The following is a 16,070-nucleotide window of genomic DNA, read 5'->3' on the forward strand; positions in this document are numbered from 1 at the left end:
CAGGTTTTGGGGAAATCAGAAGGAAATCGTTGGATTGGAGGTTTTTGCGTTTGAATGTCAAAGCAATATAAGGCTAAAAGCGCCTGTATGGAAGAAAGAAACACACTCTGTCTCTGTACTGTCAAAACTAAATCCTCATTAGCAATAAAACAATGCAGTGAACTCATGTCTTGCATTTACCCTTTTAGCTTGGAAGCTGCATCTCACGGCTGTCCAAACGTTTATGGTCACTTTGGAAGAAGTGCCTTTATGGAGGGTCTTCTTAGTACTTACCGTTTTATGATTTCTCTTGTTTGAAATAAAACTGACTTTGCCTATCAAAGTCAAGGAGCTGATATGCTTTATTCCCGTAATAAGTGACTGTTTGATGTGCATGTAAACGGGAGAGGTGCATGCAGGTATGTATGTGCTCCTACTCACAGTAATACCGTCTGTTGGTTTGTAGCTCATGAAGTGTCAAAGAGAAGCCTGAGTTTGTGTTTGGCACAAAATAAGATTTTTTTTCTTTTCTTTTCAATCTCACATACAGTTCAAAAAGTATTGTATGTGAGATTGAACCATGGAACATCTGCCCAATACATGAATGTTCTTTACTACAATTTGTACACTCTGCGGAGTGTGAAGACACTGCAACCGCCATACTTTTACTTTGCAGCGGCAAGCAAAGAAGTCTCCCTTCATCAAGAGGTGCAAAATCCTTCTTTAGGAGCACACTTAATGGAGTATAAAACTAAATAACATCCTTATATATCTAAAAAAAAAACTCACCCTATTAGTTTGTCATGCATTATGTCCATGCAGATGTTTCACAAAGATCACACAATCCTTCAGCCAATCGGTCTACGCTATTAATACTGTGTAGAAATTCATAAGCTTGGAAAAGCTGGGTATACAATTCCCTTAAGTAGGTTTAAATACTGTAGGAGCTGAACTATGGTTCTGTGAGTTGGAGAGGTCTGCGCCTAGTGGATGAATGAACTCAATAAACCAGGATTCCTTAAGGATTACCAACCATTGGGATCGTGTTTTTGAAGGAAAATCAATTGTCTTTGGAGAACAGATCTAAAACCTTTGGTTTCTATCCACGATCGAGGGGCAGAAGCCAATTTGATACGGAGGCAAACATCGGTGTTTCTCATGGCAGGCGAGAGGACTGTACGAGTGGTTGTGCGTGTTTGTGTGTTTGTGCGCGCTCTGCTTTCTAGACCAGGCCGCTCTTGAGGTCAGAGTTGCGTCGTGAGGAGCGGCTGAGTAGGAGGTCCTTCTCGTGGATGAGGCTATCCAGCAGGTCTTCTTCTCTGTAGTTGTGGTAGACCTTCAGGAAGGCCATCACTGCAATCCCAAGCCAGGTGAGCCAAGCAGCCCAAAGGCCAAACTGAAGGACACAAGGCAACCATTGCACCGTATGAGACACTGTGCGACTGAGACTCTGGATTCTGTTTAACCTCGTCAACCGTACCTGAGCGATGGCAAACTGGTCGTAGAAAGCAGAGTTGTCCAGGCCGAGTTCTAGATCGGTGTCCTGCAGGTCCTCGCAGCTTAAATGTGACACACACGCGGCGGTATGAAGCAACACCTCGGGACTGCGAGGGGTAAAAAAAGGAAAAGCTGAGCGCGTGTGACATGCACGGGCGGCCCTCTCTCACCTGCTGGGCATCGTCCCGCCCTCCGTGACGGAGTCACACCACATGTTGAAACCCACACTGACGATGGTGCTGGACAGGAAGACCGTGAACACCACCACGGAGCTGATCAGCAGGTTGAGGAAGGCGTTGAAGATGGAGCTGCGGACAGGTGAAACGTTTGTGAGGCTGTGCTGCTTCATTTTGCAATGAATGTGGAGAACAAGACTTGAACATACTTCGGGCCTATCACGCCATTAATGTCATTTAAAAGTAGAGACACTGTGTTTGAGTCACATTATGATTTACATTTTTTACTATGGGTATTTTATTTTTATTTTTTATTTTTATCTGCATAGCACAGCCCATGTGACGGACTGGTCTATGATTCTTCCAGAACACCCTGCGCAGCTTTGTTTTTTTTTTTTACGGTGCTGCAGTTGTATTTGGTTAAAAAAAACACGCACACGCACAAGTACGCGCACACACTCACTCGTCGTGTCCTTTGCACAGAAAGAACAGCAGCCTCCACGCCTGCACTGCGGACAGAATGAGGGACGAGATCCCGACGAAAGTGATGAAGCTGCAGGAGGACTCGGTGCCCCACTCCTCCACGATGAAGCGCTGCTTGGACACCGTGATGTTCTCGTTCTGCCACATGCCCCGCGTGAACAGCAGGCATTTCCCCCCGAAGTCCTCCGCGTTTTCCGACAGAGGCACTACGGCGATGAAACCGAACACGAAAGCTAAAAAATAAAGGATGCACTGACCGAAAATGAGATTATCGAGGGCCATTTTTTTCTTCTTCTTCTCCCGTCTCTCCCTCTGCGGGCTGTGCGCGTCCTGGAAGAACTGCGCCTGCGCAGTGGAGGCAGCGATGAGCGGAGGCTCAGCATCCGTTCTGCAGCGAATTAACGAGCTGCCGAGGCCTCCGGGGCTCATCCGGGCTGCCGAGGTCCTCGCTGATGTTCCCCTTTTGCAGTTTTAAGCATTTTACAGTTGATGATGCCGTTTAACCCCTTAGCAAACACGCTATTTACCTTTTAGAAAGGGACAATTCATCTGAGGCCTAGGGCACCACATGTTCTGCTTCAGCGTGTTCCATCTCTTCTTTGCAGCCTAAAGAGGGTTACAATGAGAGAGTCAAACATTTTACCCATTTAGTTATGTGCATTCTTCCTTTTGTAGAAATGTCCTCAGAATTGCTTACCGTATTGTTTTTTAGCAAACTTTAATTAAATTAAAAGTGTATTTGAACGAGGTTTAGCTTCACCGTCTCAGTTTGTAAAGAGGTTTGTTGTAAAAGGCAATGTTATAGTTGGCTAGATACTGCAAGTGCAACTCTTCGGTTCAGTGCAGTCTTGCCCTTTTTTCACACACACACACACACACGCGCGCGCGTAAGTCAGTGCACTCACACATTAGATTAATGGTTTGTGTATACATGGTGACAGTCCTTAAGGACGAGCAGGTAGCTGTCACAGCCATCTGACACGCTTCACTGAGCCCATCTGGTGAGCCGGCCAAGGTGTCTTTCAGCCTTCCTCAACCACCGGGCCTCGGTGCCGCCCACAGTGCCCTCCAGTGGGGAAGGGATCTGCATACTCAATCTGCATAGACAATCGTTGCCTCGTTGTTGTGCAAAGCTGCAGGATGAGGCACAATGTTGGGATGAAGAAGACCATCATCTTATTGTCTAAAAACTGGTTTTAATACTGATAAGAAAATGGCAAATCGCTTTTTTTGAAACTGGCATTGAGATATTATGTGTCCGAAAATATAAATCGTGCAGCCGTTTCCTGGGAAATATCCCACGAAACACAAAGACAAGTATTTATCCTGCCGCCTTCCAGACATCCGCCGGCTATTAGTATCCATCAACTGCAGCATTTTGCCTCCTCTCCCATGCACGTGATTTATGTGTCATTTTCCTGCATCGCAGCACTTTGATTTGATGCTAACGCGGTTAGCTTGAGCCATTGTGTGTGTGTGTGCTTACGTGTGTTGTCTTGGTTTGCTTTAAAGCATCATTCTTACTTATTTTCCACACTCATTGGGCATTTCTTTGCCCTGGAAGATCTTTATCCGGCGTATGATAAATTGTCCACATGACGCATCGCTGCAATAAATCCCTTTGCAGTTTAGACCTTTCTGTTGATGTATCATCACCTGAGTATTGCACAGATTGCAGCTTTAAAAAATGTCTGATAGAAAAATCTAAGCGCAGAACAGTGAAAAGTAGGAGGAAATGAGGAGGGAGCCAAAGCTGTGCTTCTTACGCTGATGTTGTCTCGGCTGGACAACATGAGCCGACATGATCTGGTAACAGAGGAGCTGCCACACCTGCAAGGTCACAGGGAAAAGGGCCTAAACAACTCCATGCGGCACTCCCGTCTTACACAAACAGGGGATTACGTGTACATGCACATCCACACACACACACACAGAACTCCAAGCCCCACTTTTAAATAATACAGCATGTGTGGGCTCGGGAACTAGGCCCCCAGTGGAGACCCAGTGCAAAAGTGTGTCAAGCTGAAATATGTGTTAAGCTTTTCACCCCCCCCAGAACAAGCCCGTTGAGGGAGGGAAGGAGGAGAATGCTAACCCAAATGTAGTCCCTTGGCTCTCTGCAAACATGGAGAGCGATGGCTAGCAGAAAGCATTGGGAGGTCATCCATTTTTCATGAGATCCAATGGCAGATAAGCAAACATCCCTTTTTTCAGGAGGAAAGAAAAAAGTGAAGGATCTTATGTGGGGAATCATTTTCAAGGACACCACCACTGCATACATGATGTAGTGCATTTATGTTTGAAATGGACCAACATGCATCATTTTGACCAGACAATAAAAATACACAACACAAGCGAAAACTATGTATTTTACCAGGGGTTTAATTAGATATATGTTTTAATAATTTAGGTTTTATCAATAATTCCTGAGGAATTAATTATTGAGTTTTTCTCACACATGGTATGACAGTGGAAGAAAAAGGGTGTGGCAGGACGATATCCCCGAGTAGCAGAGATTTCTGATAGAGGAAGCCGAATAATCTGACCAGTTGATCCATGAGGAAGGGGAGATGGATGACTTCAAGGGGGAAGTATAAGCGGTCAGTAAATTGTATACAGGCGTGAGTTATTCCCTAAAATAACGCTAGACATGAATATATCAATTTCAGATTTGGACTCAAATAATATATTTCTGAATCATCCATCATTTTTAGGGAATAGAGTACAGTTCCGTTCTCCACTGCCCAGATGTGCTAAAATATCAGGCTCTCTTTCCTCGTTTTCCTTTTCTTCCACTTCTTACGGCACCGTGGCAACCTGCAGGCTCCTCTTTGTCTGCCTGTAACACAAAACAACAGCAAAAACAGACACAATTACGTCCTCATATCCTGGGCAGTGATGTGGAGGGCCTGATGAAATATCCTGTACCCATTAATCTTTTCCCAGAGGGGCGCAGGAGACTGGAAGCACTGATTAAATGCTCCTAATAGAGGCCATTCGTCTCACCTCAAATGTTGAACGTTACAACATTCAACATCACCACTATTCCCTGCCTCTCTCTCTATGCAAATATTGCTGTTTTCATACATTTCATTTTGGGATATTTCTTCAAGAAGCATGATCTCTTAGTGTTTTGCAAGATTCAATCATCATAAACAGTCATGCTTGAGGTCATGTGGGAGGAGAGATCAACGTTTGCAGTTTACACTAATAACTTTAATATCCTGCTTCTTTTATCTTTGGCCAATCTGGCATATAAAAAGATAAGGCCTGTTAGTGATTGTCTTCAACTCGTTTTCACACATTAGTCATTATTATCTTACTATCTGGCAATTAAGAAAATCCTAGACAGCGTCATGTAAAGCCTGCATGGACGATTAGATAACACTAACAGCACTTCTTTCAAAACAACCCCTGGAAACACACACTCTGAGACCGCAAGTTAATGGATGTAATGCATTTACCACAAACATGCACACGTCACAAAAAGATTGTCTTTGATAGACACACAGTGCTGGTACAGTATCAGGTTCTCGGGCCTCATAAATGAACATGGCCTAATTGCATTTCGCTTGCCAAGCTTCATGTGTTCTCTAATTCGGAGGATAATAATGAGGTGACTGCATCCCAATCAAACAATTATCCAATGAAGCCTTGGTAAAACAATTACGTGGTCATATCCATGCGATGATATAACAGTGCTTAGCAGCGTAATGTCCAGGTTGCTGCCCAACAGGGAAATTATGCACTATGAAAAGGTGACGACATCAGTGTGAAGCGTTTTTTGAAAATTGTATAATAGCTACTTTCTGCAGTATTTCATGCACATTCGACTCCATACTCTTACTTCAAGATACGAATGCAATTGATTCACAGCCCCACAACACTGGCTTTATGTTTGTGAAATGACATCATTGTAGGCGGATCTCTTAAAAGCGGCGGTGCTCACGCTGGAGGACGGGAGAAAGAGGGATGAAGGGTAGTAAAGAGGGCACCTGCTGTGTTGGGATGAAGCAAAATCCCCAGGGACAAGAAATGAGATCATCCGAATACGAGGACGTTGTTAAGCTTCTTGGCTGGAACAACAGTGACTCCTACTGGCCGGACCGGCTTATTCCACAGCTTCTGTGTACATCATGTGTCATTAAAAACCAACCAAGTACCTTTGTGCCCTCTCTGCTGTCTCCGTTTTGCTTCACGCTGAAGTCCCCAAAGTTGACCAGACTGCAGGAATACGGTTGGCCTGTTACAAGAGACGGCCTCTTATTATCTGGGAATGAACAATGAACAACTTTGATTAAAAAATGGTTAACAATATCAGAACCTATTAGAATCTCACCCGTTGTAATAAACATCACCGACAATATTTTAAAAAAAGCACTATTATGTTGCTTTTATGGGGCATTGTTGCTCTGTGATGCCTTTCGCTCTTGTGTCAGTCACAATGTTGGACGCGGGGCTCCAGGCCGTAGATCCCAGACGCCGAATGGTGGCAGATGGAGGGAGGTCTGCTCACAGGGGTTGACATTCCCCCAATAGAAAGCGTGGGGGAAGGCGTGGAAGGGGTTGCTTTATGGATCACTGACTGCTGCTTCCTCGCCCCACCCCCCCCCCCCCCCCACCTCCCTCCTCCTAGCTGCCAAGACCACCTGCCTCTGGTACATGTGCTGGTGTCCTGCACCCTGCAGTGAACAGCAGCACCTTTGACATACAATCATGTCCCGCCTTAATACAAACAGATTTTATTCATCCTTGGACCCGAGCTAGAAGTGACATGAATCAGGTTTTCAATTATAATATCGCTAATGACCTTTTTGCAAGGTTTTGGGAGTGATGAATGTCAATAAGGCAACTGGTAGCCCACATTTGATTATGTTTGAGGACCTGTAAACACTGCATGGTTTTATACGTTTGGTCAAATATAAACTAGAATAGTTATATTATGGTTGTATTCCTCCCAAAAAAAAAAAAAGGTTCTCTTATGTAGCAAATTCATTAAATTGTTGGCAAAAAAGTAATGTATGTAAGTGATATGTTGAAAAAATGTCTAGTATAGTTAAAGTAATTTGTATGTAAATTGTATGTCCAATAAAAGTAATAATGTGGTAGAAAATATATCATAAACATGTCTTTAACAGGGATGTAGTAAATGCACATTTTATAAAGTTATAAAAAAAATATAGACAGATGGGTAATCAATTCGTAAAAACAAGCTTGAATGTGATTGATTGTGATTGTGACCGATTGATGAATAATGTTCCCTACTGGAGTCTTAACACTGGTGCTGCTGGTGAATATTAGAATGTAACATTTCAACCCCCCCTCCCCCCCCAAAAAACGCTTTCATAAGTTGAACCCTGACCCATAAGCGAATGTACACACATCGAACTGTGAATCAGGAATCTATGTAAAGATGTTAAAAGTCACGTATGACCTAAAAACACCGACCTCTAACGTAGAAAAGGGTCCCAAAGTCTTCACCTGATGCGATGGAGGTTCCTGCCGCAGGGGGAAGGCCTGAAGAAGCTCTGCAGGTTTCAAGGTCTTGTTTCCGCCATCTGCCCACTCTGCCATGACAGAGCCGGGTCGCCGTGTGCCCGGCACAGGGTTCATCCATCCTTAATTGGGCCTTCGGGGGGGTTTCGCAGGCGGTGCCAGAAGGAGCAGAGGTGGTCGCGACGCCGCAGGTCAGGTTAAGGGTCCGAGTGGGCGTAACAGAGCTGCACACTGTGGAGAGAAGGGATACGTCCCGCTGACCGGTCCCCGCGGAGGCCTTTGAGGTCCTGGCACCAGGATCCTGAGCCAGAGGGCTCGGATGAGGTCCGGCCGGCGGGTCCCGCGGGGTTTCGGACGTGGCACCGGAGGGGCCTTGACTGAAACTAAGACGGAAACCATGTGAGGGAATGCAGTCTGATTGCTCCCCTCGGTTGAGTGACGACCCGGCGCTCCTCAGATCGGTGACGTCTGGGGGGCTGACAATGATTTCTTCTCCTTTACAGCGGGCCATTTTCTCTGCAGATAAACGTTTGTAACGTAATTACAGTTACATTTGTGAAATGTCTTTTTATCAACAGAATGCCTCTTAACGTGAATGTTTCACAAAGACAAACCTCACCCTCTGCAGGAAGCACCAGCTCAAATAAAACAGGGTTTGTGGCGCCACCTAGTGGCATTGTCTGCTCGGTGCAATCTGACAAGGTGTCCACTGATGAAGGGGCTCTGCTCTCTTCTTCATCATCCTCCTCCTCCTCTTCCTCCTCTTCCCCACTCTGGTTCTCTCCCTCGGTGAGGAAAGAGGAGATCCTCTGCAGAGTCAGGGTACGTTGGTAGACGTGAGGGCGGTGCCGTCCCGACCGAGGCGAGCAGGAGGATGAGGTCAGGTCTCCAGGAGACGAAATGCGCTCCGGTGACTCAGGCTGCTGCTGCGCCAAGAAAAGATTCAAATGGAAAAGAACACTATTTCTAAAAAAGAAAATCAATGATCTGTGCTGCTGTGGTCCTTTTTCACAGTGCTGCATACATTGTGGACAGGCTTTCGCTCTCTCGGTTCATCAGCACGTGGTGCTCGCTCTGTTTCTTCCTTTGTGAGATGACGGAGAACCGGAGTCGACAGAAAGGTCTCTCTGCTGTTGGATCTTCTCACACTGTGATCTGGCCACACCACCTCCCTGGAATAAAGAAGACGAATGATCTGTTTATCTGGGATGTGTCTAGTGTTTATGGGAGGCCCCTTCACAGACTAAATTTATAACTTGTATTTAATTAAAAAAAGGGACAATTAAGAATATAGAAGGGCAGGACCTTGTTTTAGAGGGTGGCAGCCTCACTCCTATCACAGCCTTTCTGACCATTTGAACGAGTTCCTCTGGGGACACTGTCGTGACTCTGTGGGCCTGATACAGTTTGGCAGACAGTGGGCAAGGCGATGTTCCTGCTGACAGATCTGTAACTTAAATCTCACCTGTTAAATATGATGCATTTTCATTTGATCTGACAACATTCAAAAGGTTATTCGTTTAATCTGCCCTACCTTTCTTCATAAGTGCCAATTGTGAACGTTTAGTTCCATTTTCAATGTCCCATTCATCCTGTTCCTTTTTTTTTTTTAAGGAGAAAAATTATATTACAGCTCAATTGGTAAATATGTATTTTTTCTGTTTTACTAGACACTAACTCACATTATATCCCGCAGGGATGACCTTTAAAGCCTCTGCACACAGACCAAACCCATTACAAGCCTGGAGGAAGAACATGACCATGTTGTCACTTTGCGCGTTGCATCTCTTCAGCAGAGCCCAGGCTTCAGATACGCAACTGGACAGCAGAGACACCGTCAATGACACACAATGAAACAATTAGTGAGGATTTAGTGCATGACCAGCCAGCCACTAGTGCACCTGTTCTGAAGCAGCACATGTGTGCAGAGCTTGGCGTCCTCGACGCTCTCTAACGGCGGTCCGGTCCAGTGGAGGTACTTCAGCGCCAACTGAGGCTGCTTCCTTGTTAGCAAACAGCGGATGATGCAACGATGCTGCCAAGAGAGACTGGGCACATCAGCCCCGGGGCTCAGCAACAACTCCATGGAGGCCTGGGGGGGATGCGACACGACAAAGAGCACCACTAAATGTTGTTTTTTCTAAAAAAACAATTTAAAAAACATCAAGTATTGCACAGGCTCGTGTTAATGACTTCATAGCTAATGAAGTTAGCAGCCGTCACCCACTTGGTGCGTGAACAGTTTGCTCCCTGGTTATTTACCTCGACGTGTCCATGATCCAGCATCCAGAAGGCCCTGATTTGCTTGGAAAAGTTGCAGGAAACAGTGAAAGCGTGGCAAAAAGATCGGAGGAGGTCGTCTTTGCACTGCAGGAAGTTCGCCATATCCAGGACAAAGTACATGAGCTGTGATACATTTAGGTTAAGAACTATTTATGTACAATTAAGCTGAATAGAAGAAAAGGGAGCATGTACATCGTGTTCCATTGAATATGCTGATGTTGTATTCGGATGGATACGATCGCTTGAACTGACTTGTGGTCGATATGCGGCACCAACACCAGCTGAAGCAGGGCCTGCAGAGTAGGAGGAGGATAGCACAGCTCCGTGGAGTCCTCAGAAGTCCAAATGCAGCCGTGCTGTGCGTCCAGCCGCGTCACCATACCCTGTATCAAAGACCCAAATCGTTCCATCTCTCCCTCCACCCATCTAGTCAGATGTAAGAAATTGGAAAAGCAGAGAAGAAATAAAAAGAGAAACCACAGCGGGGAGGGAGGGAGAATGAAGCGTTGTCAAATCACCGGAGTTACCCCGGTGTCTCTAATGATTTCCGATGGCTGTGGTCCATTTCCTTCCACATCTGTGTGATGTGTTTCAGCTCGTGAGCATCTGACCGTAAGAGCAGAGAGCGGGAAAACTGTTTTGGTCGGTTTCCATACAGCTTATCACATCAATACAATGTACCCTGTGTGATTGTATCCCTACCAGGGTACTTGGGCAGAAGACCCATGATGGCCCACCACTGGACCAGCCGCCCCAGCCAGATGTGTTGCTTTAGTGCCCCGTGCTCTCGGCTCCAGCAGCCATGTCCGTTGTCTGAGGATCTGAATGCATCCCTGCACACTGTACATGGGACATGCATACCTAAAAAAAATAAGTGAATTGGTTAGGACAACGACTGCTGGGACCGCTATCATCGTGCTGTTCCAGTGTACCGTGCCAGATGTGGGCGGAACCAAGCTGCCTTTTAGCCCACTGGGTCAGGGTGAGCAAGTTGCTCAGTCTCTGGAGCAGCTTGTGCACCACGTGGAAAGAGCTACGGTCCAGAAACATCCACAGGCCGTTGCTGCAGCTGAGACCTAGGAGAAGACACATTTAAACATTTAAACGTACTGTACATATGGAAATATAAGAAAACATTTCATTTGAGGGTGCTTTGAAATTTGAACATAATTGATAAAGGAACGTGTGCTCACAGAGTGTTAATAGCTCCTTTTTAGCCAACTCTGATGTCGTCTGTACCCAGGTGTTGAAAGTCAGTAGGATTTCTTTCACATGAGCCTCCCCTGCAGAAATGTAATATTGGAGATGAAATGTTACTGAAACACACTCTTTTGTTTTTACATTACATGTGATTCAGCTGACGCTATTATCCAAAGGGACTTACAATCAGTTAATTTCAAACATGGAGATACAAACTCAGAAGAACAAGAAACAAGAGAGTGCAATTTCCTCAAATAAGCCAGTTTACAACTCGTTATAGATAAGAGCCATTACAAGTACAAGTTAGTAATTTAAGTGCCGCAATCTGTTATAGTGTTTTTAGTCTGAAGAGGTGTGTCTTTAGTTTGCGGCTCTTCTTTGCGTGTCTCTGTACAGAATTCTAATTCATGGTGGTAAAATGCTCCTCGTGCACCTTCAGCGGCGAGCTGCCGCCGCAGCCAGCGGGTGACGGCTCTTATGTTGTTGCTGGCCAACGCCTCGGACCACTGGCTCTCCGGATCCAGCATGATGCCCTAAGAGAAGGGAGTTCACATGGTCGGAAAAAAGCAAAACAAGTGCTGATGGTCGATCACAGACAGGTCATTCATGGAGACATCTTTAGTTCCTATTAGGTTCTTATGTGCTTGAATAACTTGAATCTGCTAGACACTTTTACATAATCAGATCATTTATGCCACAACAGATTAAACCGTGAATGTGCTAGTCAGCATTTTGAGCATTTCTTGCCTCAATATATTTCTGCTATGGATTTGTGGGGTTGTGGATACTTGCGTGGTTTGGTGTCGCCCTTGGTCAGCACGGCGCTCGGTCCTGCGTGTTGGGTCTGCCTCGTGGATTAGCTGACTGGCCCCCGGTGGCCACAGTAACGTTCTCCTCTTACACAAGCTACTTGGGTAAATGTTAATCCACTAATCCACTCACTCTCGGTCAACATTTCATTGGCTGATTCGCAGTCTGTGGGGGTGTGTGTGTGTGTGTGTGTGTGTGTGTGTGTGTGTGTGTGTGTGTGTGTGTGTGTGTTGAAATTAGAATCTGGAAACACAATAGCTTGGACCAGTTAGGATGATGGGAAGGCTGCAGGAGGAAACAAACAAAACAATCAGTCAAGAAAAAAAGATTCCTTAATAATGAAAATAGTTATTTGAAGAACAGCAGCTAGTTCCCTTTTAATGACGTAGTTTAAACCCGGCGTTTACCCCTCATGGCCTTTATCTACTTCTTTAGATCATGTGTGTGGGGGCAGCTCATGTGGACATATTGTTAGATAAAATAATTGATTCAGAATTCTTTGATGGATGAACAATAAAACATGTATCAGAATGTCCAAAAGGATATCAGCTCTTTCTTCCTCTAGCTCTATGAAAAACAAACACAGACACAATGTTACGTTACTTTCAGACAGTCAGATTTGCGTAGGTGGCAGAAGGTGGGTCCAAATCCCTCTCGGACCCAGAGGGTTGATTAATGATTAGGGAGGGATTAGGATGAGGTTCAGGACTTTGCTACTAGTCTCGCTGATGCTGCCGTGGTTACGCTCATACTATCGGTTCCACTGCAACTACTCGCCTCTGGGCAATACGTGTGAGGATGTCTGAAGGAAAAATCTGAAGATGACAGAAGAATAATGCCAGATGTTGATGGGGAACACTGACCTGGATGAGGTACAGTGCATTTATTCAATTCTCTTTCCTTATTCCAGCTATTTATTACATTGTATTCGTTGGTGCTTTGCACAGAGAGAAAAATACCTTCTGGGGTTAAAATAAAATATATATATTTTTTTCAAATCAAAGGACATCTTGTTTAACATTTCTCCGTTTAAGTCACATTTAAATTGCTTCCAGTTTGCGTACAACTGATCAAACGTCAGTGTTTCATCTTTTTCATACTTTCCCAGGTCTGCCTCATCCACAGTTCAACCACAATGCAGCGTCCACAAGATATTGATCATGACTACCGGGGCTAAGCTGCTTATGAGAGGACCTTCGGAGAAGTGAAAAACCGATCCCCCTCCCCCCTGGTGCCCCGCAGCCCCTGGAGGTAAACCGCTTCCTCTCCGATGCCCCACCTGTGTCCCACCATTAATCCCCCTTAAACGTGAAAGAAAACCTCCAGGGGACACACACAAACACGCAATGGCGGTTTTAAGAATGAAGTTCACCAAGAACAAGAGAGACAAGCTGGCCCAGGTGCTGTGGATCCTGAACTGGATCTCAGTGTTGACCGGGATCCTCCTGTTCAGCCTGGGGCTCTTCCTCAAGGTGGAGATCAACAAGCGAGGAGAGCTGATGGCGGAGAGGGACATCCAGTACGTGCCCAACATGCTGATCGCCGTGGGCCTCATCGCCTGCGCCATAAACTTCTTGGGCGGGAAGATCTGCTACGACTGCGTGGACACCACCAAGTTCCTGCGCTGGAAGCTGATCATGCTGCCCTACATCATATGCACCTTCTTCTTCACCTTCTGCGTGCTGGTCGGGGCCCTGATGTGCTACAGCATGCGCGGGGAGCTGGAGGAGTCTCTGGACCTGGGGCTGACGGAGGCCATGCGCTTCTACAAGGACACGGACACGCCGGGGCGATGCTTCCTGAAGCGAACGGTGGACATGCTGCAGATCGAGTTCCACTGCTGCGGGAACAGTGGCTACAGAGACTGGTTTCACATACAGTGGATCAGCAACCGGTACCTGGATATGTCCCAAAAAGAGGTGGTGGAGTAAGTGCAAAGTACAGAACGAGGACACTGGTTTGAGAGGATGTTCATACTTTAGATGAAGTTAAAAAAAAAGGGACAGTTTAAACAAAAACCCTCCTCTTGTTATCTTTAAATATGTGTTGCTGCAACTTGTTTCATCCTTGGTTTACAAAAAGAGGCAAAACATTATATAAAATATACACATTGTAATATCATTTGAAACATAAACTATTACTTTAACATAAAAAGGTGCCCCTATAAAATCTAAATGAATAATTCCCAAATGTACGCCTAACAGATCAAAACTACAACTGTATTTGAAGAAAAAAAGAACAGTACAAAACATTGATTTGATGCCCAGTAAAGTGAAAGAGGGGCCAACATTGGAGTGAAAAACATCCCCAATAATATAGAGAGAGATCTGTGTATTTGGCTTCACATTAAGTCTTAAAGAAAAAGTTGTACACACTTAAGGCCTAATCTGTGACACCAAAGAGCCCCACAAAGACACGCTTAAGTTGGATCTTTTTTTTTTCCCTGCCTCCCAGCCGACTAAGAAGCAACGTGGAGGGCAAGTACCTGATGGACGGAGTCCCCTTCAGCTGCTGCAACAGCAACTCGCCCCGGCCCTGCATCCAGCGGCGGATCACCAACAACTCGGCGCACTTCAACTACGAGCACCAGAGGGAGGAGCTGAACCTGTGGATGAAAGGGTGCCGCCAGGCGCTGCTGGAGTACTACACGGACATCATGCAGTCCATCGGCCTCACCGTGCTCATCACCTGGCTGTTTGAGGTGAGGAGAGAGAGAGAGAGACGAGTCGATGACCATCACCGCGGCCTCCTCCTCCTCCTCCTGGGGGTCGGAGGGCAACCTCCGCTTGTTGTAGGATAAGCATAGCTTATCGTAGGGCTTTTTATGACATAGTTGTATGGCATTACTTTGTTTACAACATACTATTTAATTTTTCCTTTTAACACCATATTTTCAGTGTTTTCATGCTTTATTTTGACGTATTTTATGCTAAGACATTCTTTTATCAAACATTGTGACATTTACATTTGATGAAATACTATATTGGGAAACTCCAATTGTCCTGCACTCTATTACATATCATAGTGAAGTATATATAAGTACAAATAAGTTTCTCTATCTCTATGTGCTTTCCCGATGTCGTCCACCAAATGTCTCGGCGCTGTCTCGTCTCAGCTGTCCGTGCTGACCGGGGTCCGTTACCTGCAGACGTCTCTGGAAAACGTGGTCAGGCAGGGGGACCCGAACTCGGAGTCGGACGGCTGGCTGCTGGAAAACAGCTTCATGGAAACCGCCCGCACCAACCTGAACATCATCAAGTGCCTCGGCAAGGGCAACCAGATAGACGCAGGCAACAACGGGGACCCCAACATCAACGTCCCCTCCGCCTCTAAAGCGCACTACGGGCCGGACAACGTGCCGCCGAAGGAGACGCCTGAAGCCAGTTGAGCGCTCAGGCCTCAACGAGGGCCTTCTCCCTGATACTTAAAAAAAACAGTTCTTCATTACTTGGTTTTTTATTATTCATAGAAGTCAATAGTTTGCTATACAAAAGGTGTCTGTGTGTGGAAACTAAGGTATATTGTGGATAATATTACACAATATTGGCACATTTAGCAAATAATGCCTTGTTGACTTAACATATGGTCTTTTTTTCGATGATGCAAGAATCCAAGCAACCACAACACGTATTACTTTTTGAACATTTGTACTGTAATTTGCTGTGTACAAACTGTAGGGATATATATATGTTATAGGGATGATCATGTGGGCCGGAGGAAGCAACAGAAATGTTGCATGGCAGCTGTTAAGGTAGATTACAGGTTATATTTTCAGGGGGAAATGCAAAAACTCTGAAGATGAATCAAAAAGTGTGCGTTAATCGAGTTTTAATTCTCACTTTGAGTTAGAATCTAGTACTAAACCTCCCGAAATAAGATAATTCTGCCAATCTGTACCTCACCCGGGGTTCTCAGGCGACGGATGACAAATATTGATGATGGAAAATAGATCACCAAATAATTCTATGGGTGATCAAGACTTTTATTCCATTATAATGAAACAAAATGAATCCCATAAGACATTGCAGACAATACTGTACTCAGGGCATGGATTCACGGCGCAGGAGCAGTTTATCTGTATATAGGCTAATGACTTTATTTCTATAGCCTGGAAGTTATGCAATACTGTCAAACAACACAAAAGGA

The 16,070-nt window shown here is 45.3% G+C and overlaps 3 protein-coding genes across 3 annotated transcripts; 1 reads left to right on the forward strand and 2 right to left on the reverse strand.

The window, feature by feature from the left end:
• Nucleotides 1-2: 2 nt before the first annotated feature.
• Nucleotides 3-2,672, reverse strand: LOC119227670 (transmembrane protein 179). The gene is made up of 4 exons (XM_037486669.2): nucleotides 2,116-2,672; nucleotides 1,647-1,784; nucleotides 1,460-1,538; nucleotides 3-1,375 (listed from the first exon to the last, which is right to left on the reverse strand). Exons 1-4 carry the CDS (start codon nucleotides 2,562-2,564, stop codon nucleotides 1,202-1,204), a joined length of 840 nt encoding a protein of 279 aa, XP_037342566.2. The 5' UTR covers nucleotides 2,565-2,672; the 3' UTR covers nucleotides 3-1,201.
• A 1,829-nt stretch (nucleotides 2,673-4,501) lies between these two features.
• On the reverse strand, nucleotides 4,502-11,753 carry LOC119227211 (protein ELYS-like). The gene is made up of 15 exons (XM_037485772.2): nucleotides 11,548-11,753; nucleotides 11,108-11,197; nucleotides 10,847-10,990; nucleotides 10,617-10,775; nucleotides 10,442-10,520; nucleotides 10,151-10,340; nucleotides 9,894-10,037; nucleotides 9,533-9,723; nucleotides 9,314-9,449; nucleotides 8,937-9,229; nucleotides 8,656-8,803; nucleotides 8,251-8,557; nucleotides 7,617-8,147; nucleotides 6,299-6,405; nucleotides 4,502-4,974 (listed from the first exon to the last, which is right to left on the reverse strand). The coding sequence occupies exons 1-10, from the start codon at nucleotides 11,639-11,641 to the stop codon at nucleotides 9,152-9,154; spliced, it is 1,305 nt and encodes a 434-aa protein (XP_037341669.2). The 5' UTR covers nucleotides 11,642-11,753; the 3' UTR covers nucleotides 4,502-4,974; nucleotides 6,299-6,405; nucleotides 7,617-8,147; nucleotides 8,251-8,557; nucleotides 8,656-8,803; nucleotides 8,937-9,151.
• Nucleotides 11,754-13,226: 1,473 nt separating this feature from the next.
• Nucleotides 13,227-15,790, forward strand: LOC119227885 (photoreceptor outer segment membrane glycoprotein 2-like). The gene is made up of 3 exons (XM_037487071.2): nucleotides 13,227-13,851; nucleotides 14,379-14,625; nucleotides 15,040-15,790. Exons 1-3 carry the CDS (start codon nucleotides 13,271-13,273, stop codon nucleotides 15,310-15,312), a joined length of 1,101 nt encoding a protein of 366 aa, XP_037342968.2. The 5' UTR covers nucleotides 13,227-13,270; the 3' UTR covers nucleotides 15,313-15,790.
• Nucleotides 15,791-16,070: the final 280 nt, after the last annotated feature.

The sequence above is a fragment of the Pungitius pungitius genome, chromosome 14 (assembly GCF_949316345.1).
Source record: "Pungitius pungitius chromosome 14, fPunPun2.1, whole genome shotgun sequence".
Classification (NCBI taxonomy): Eukaryota; Metazoa; Chordata; class Actinopteri; order Perciformes; family Gasterosteidae; genus Pungitius; species Pungitius pungitius.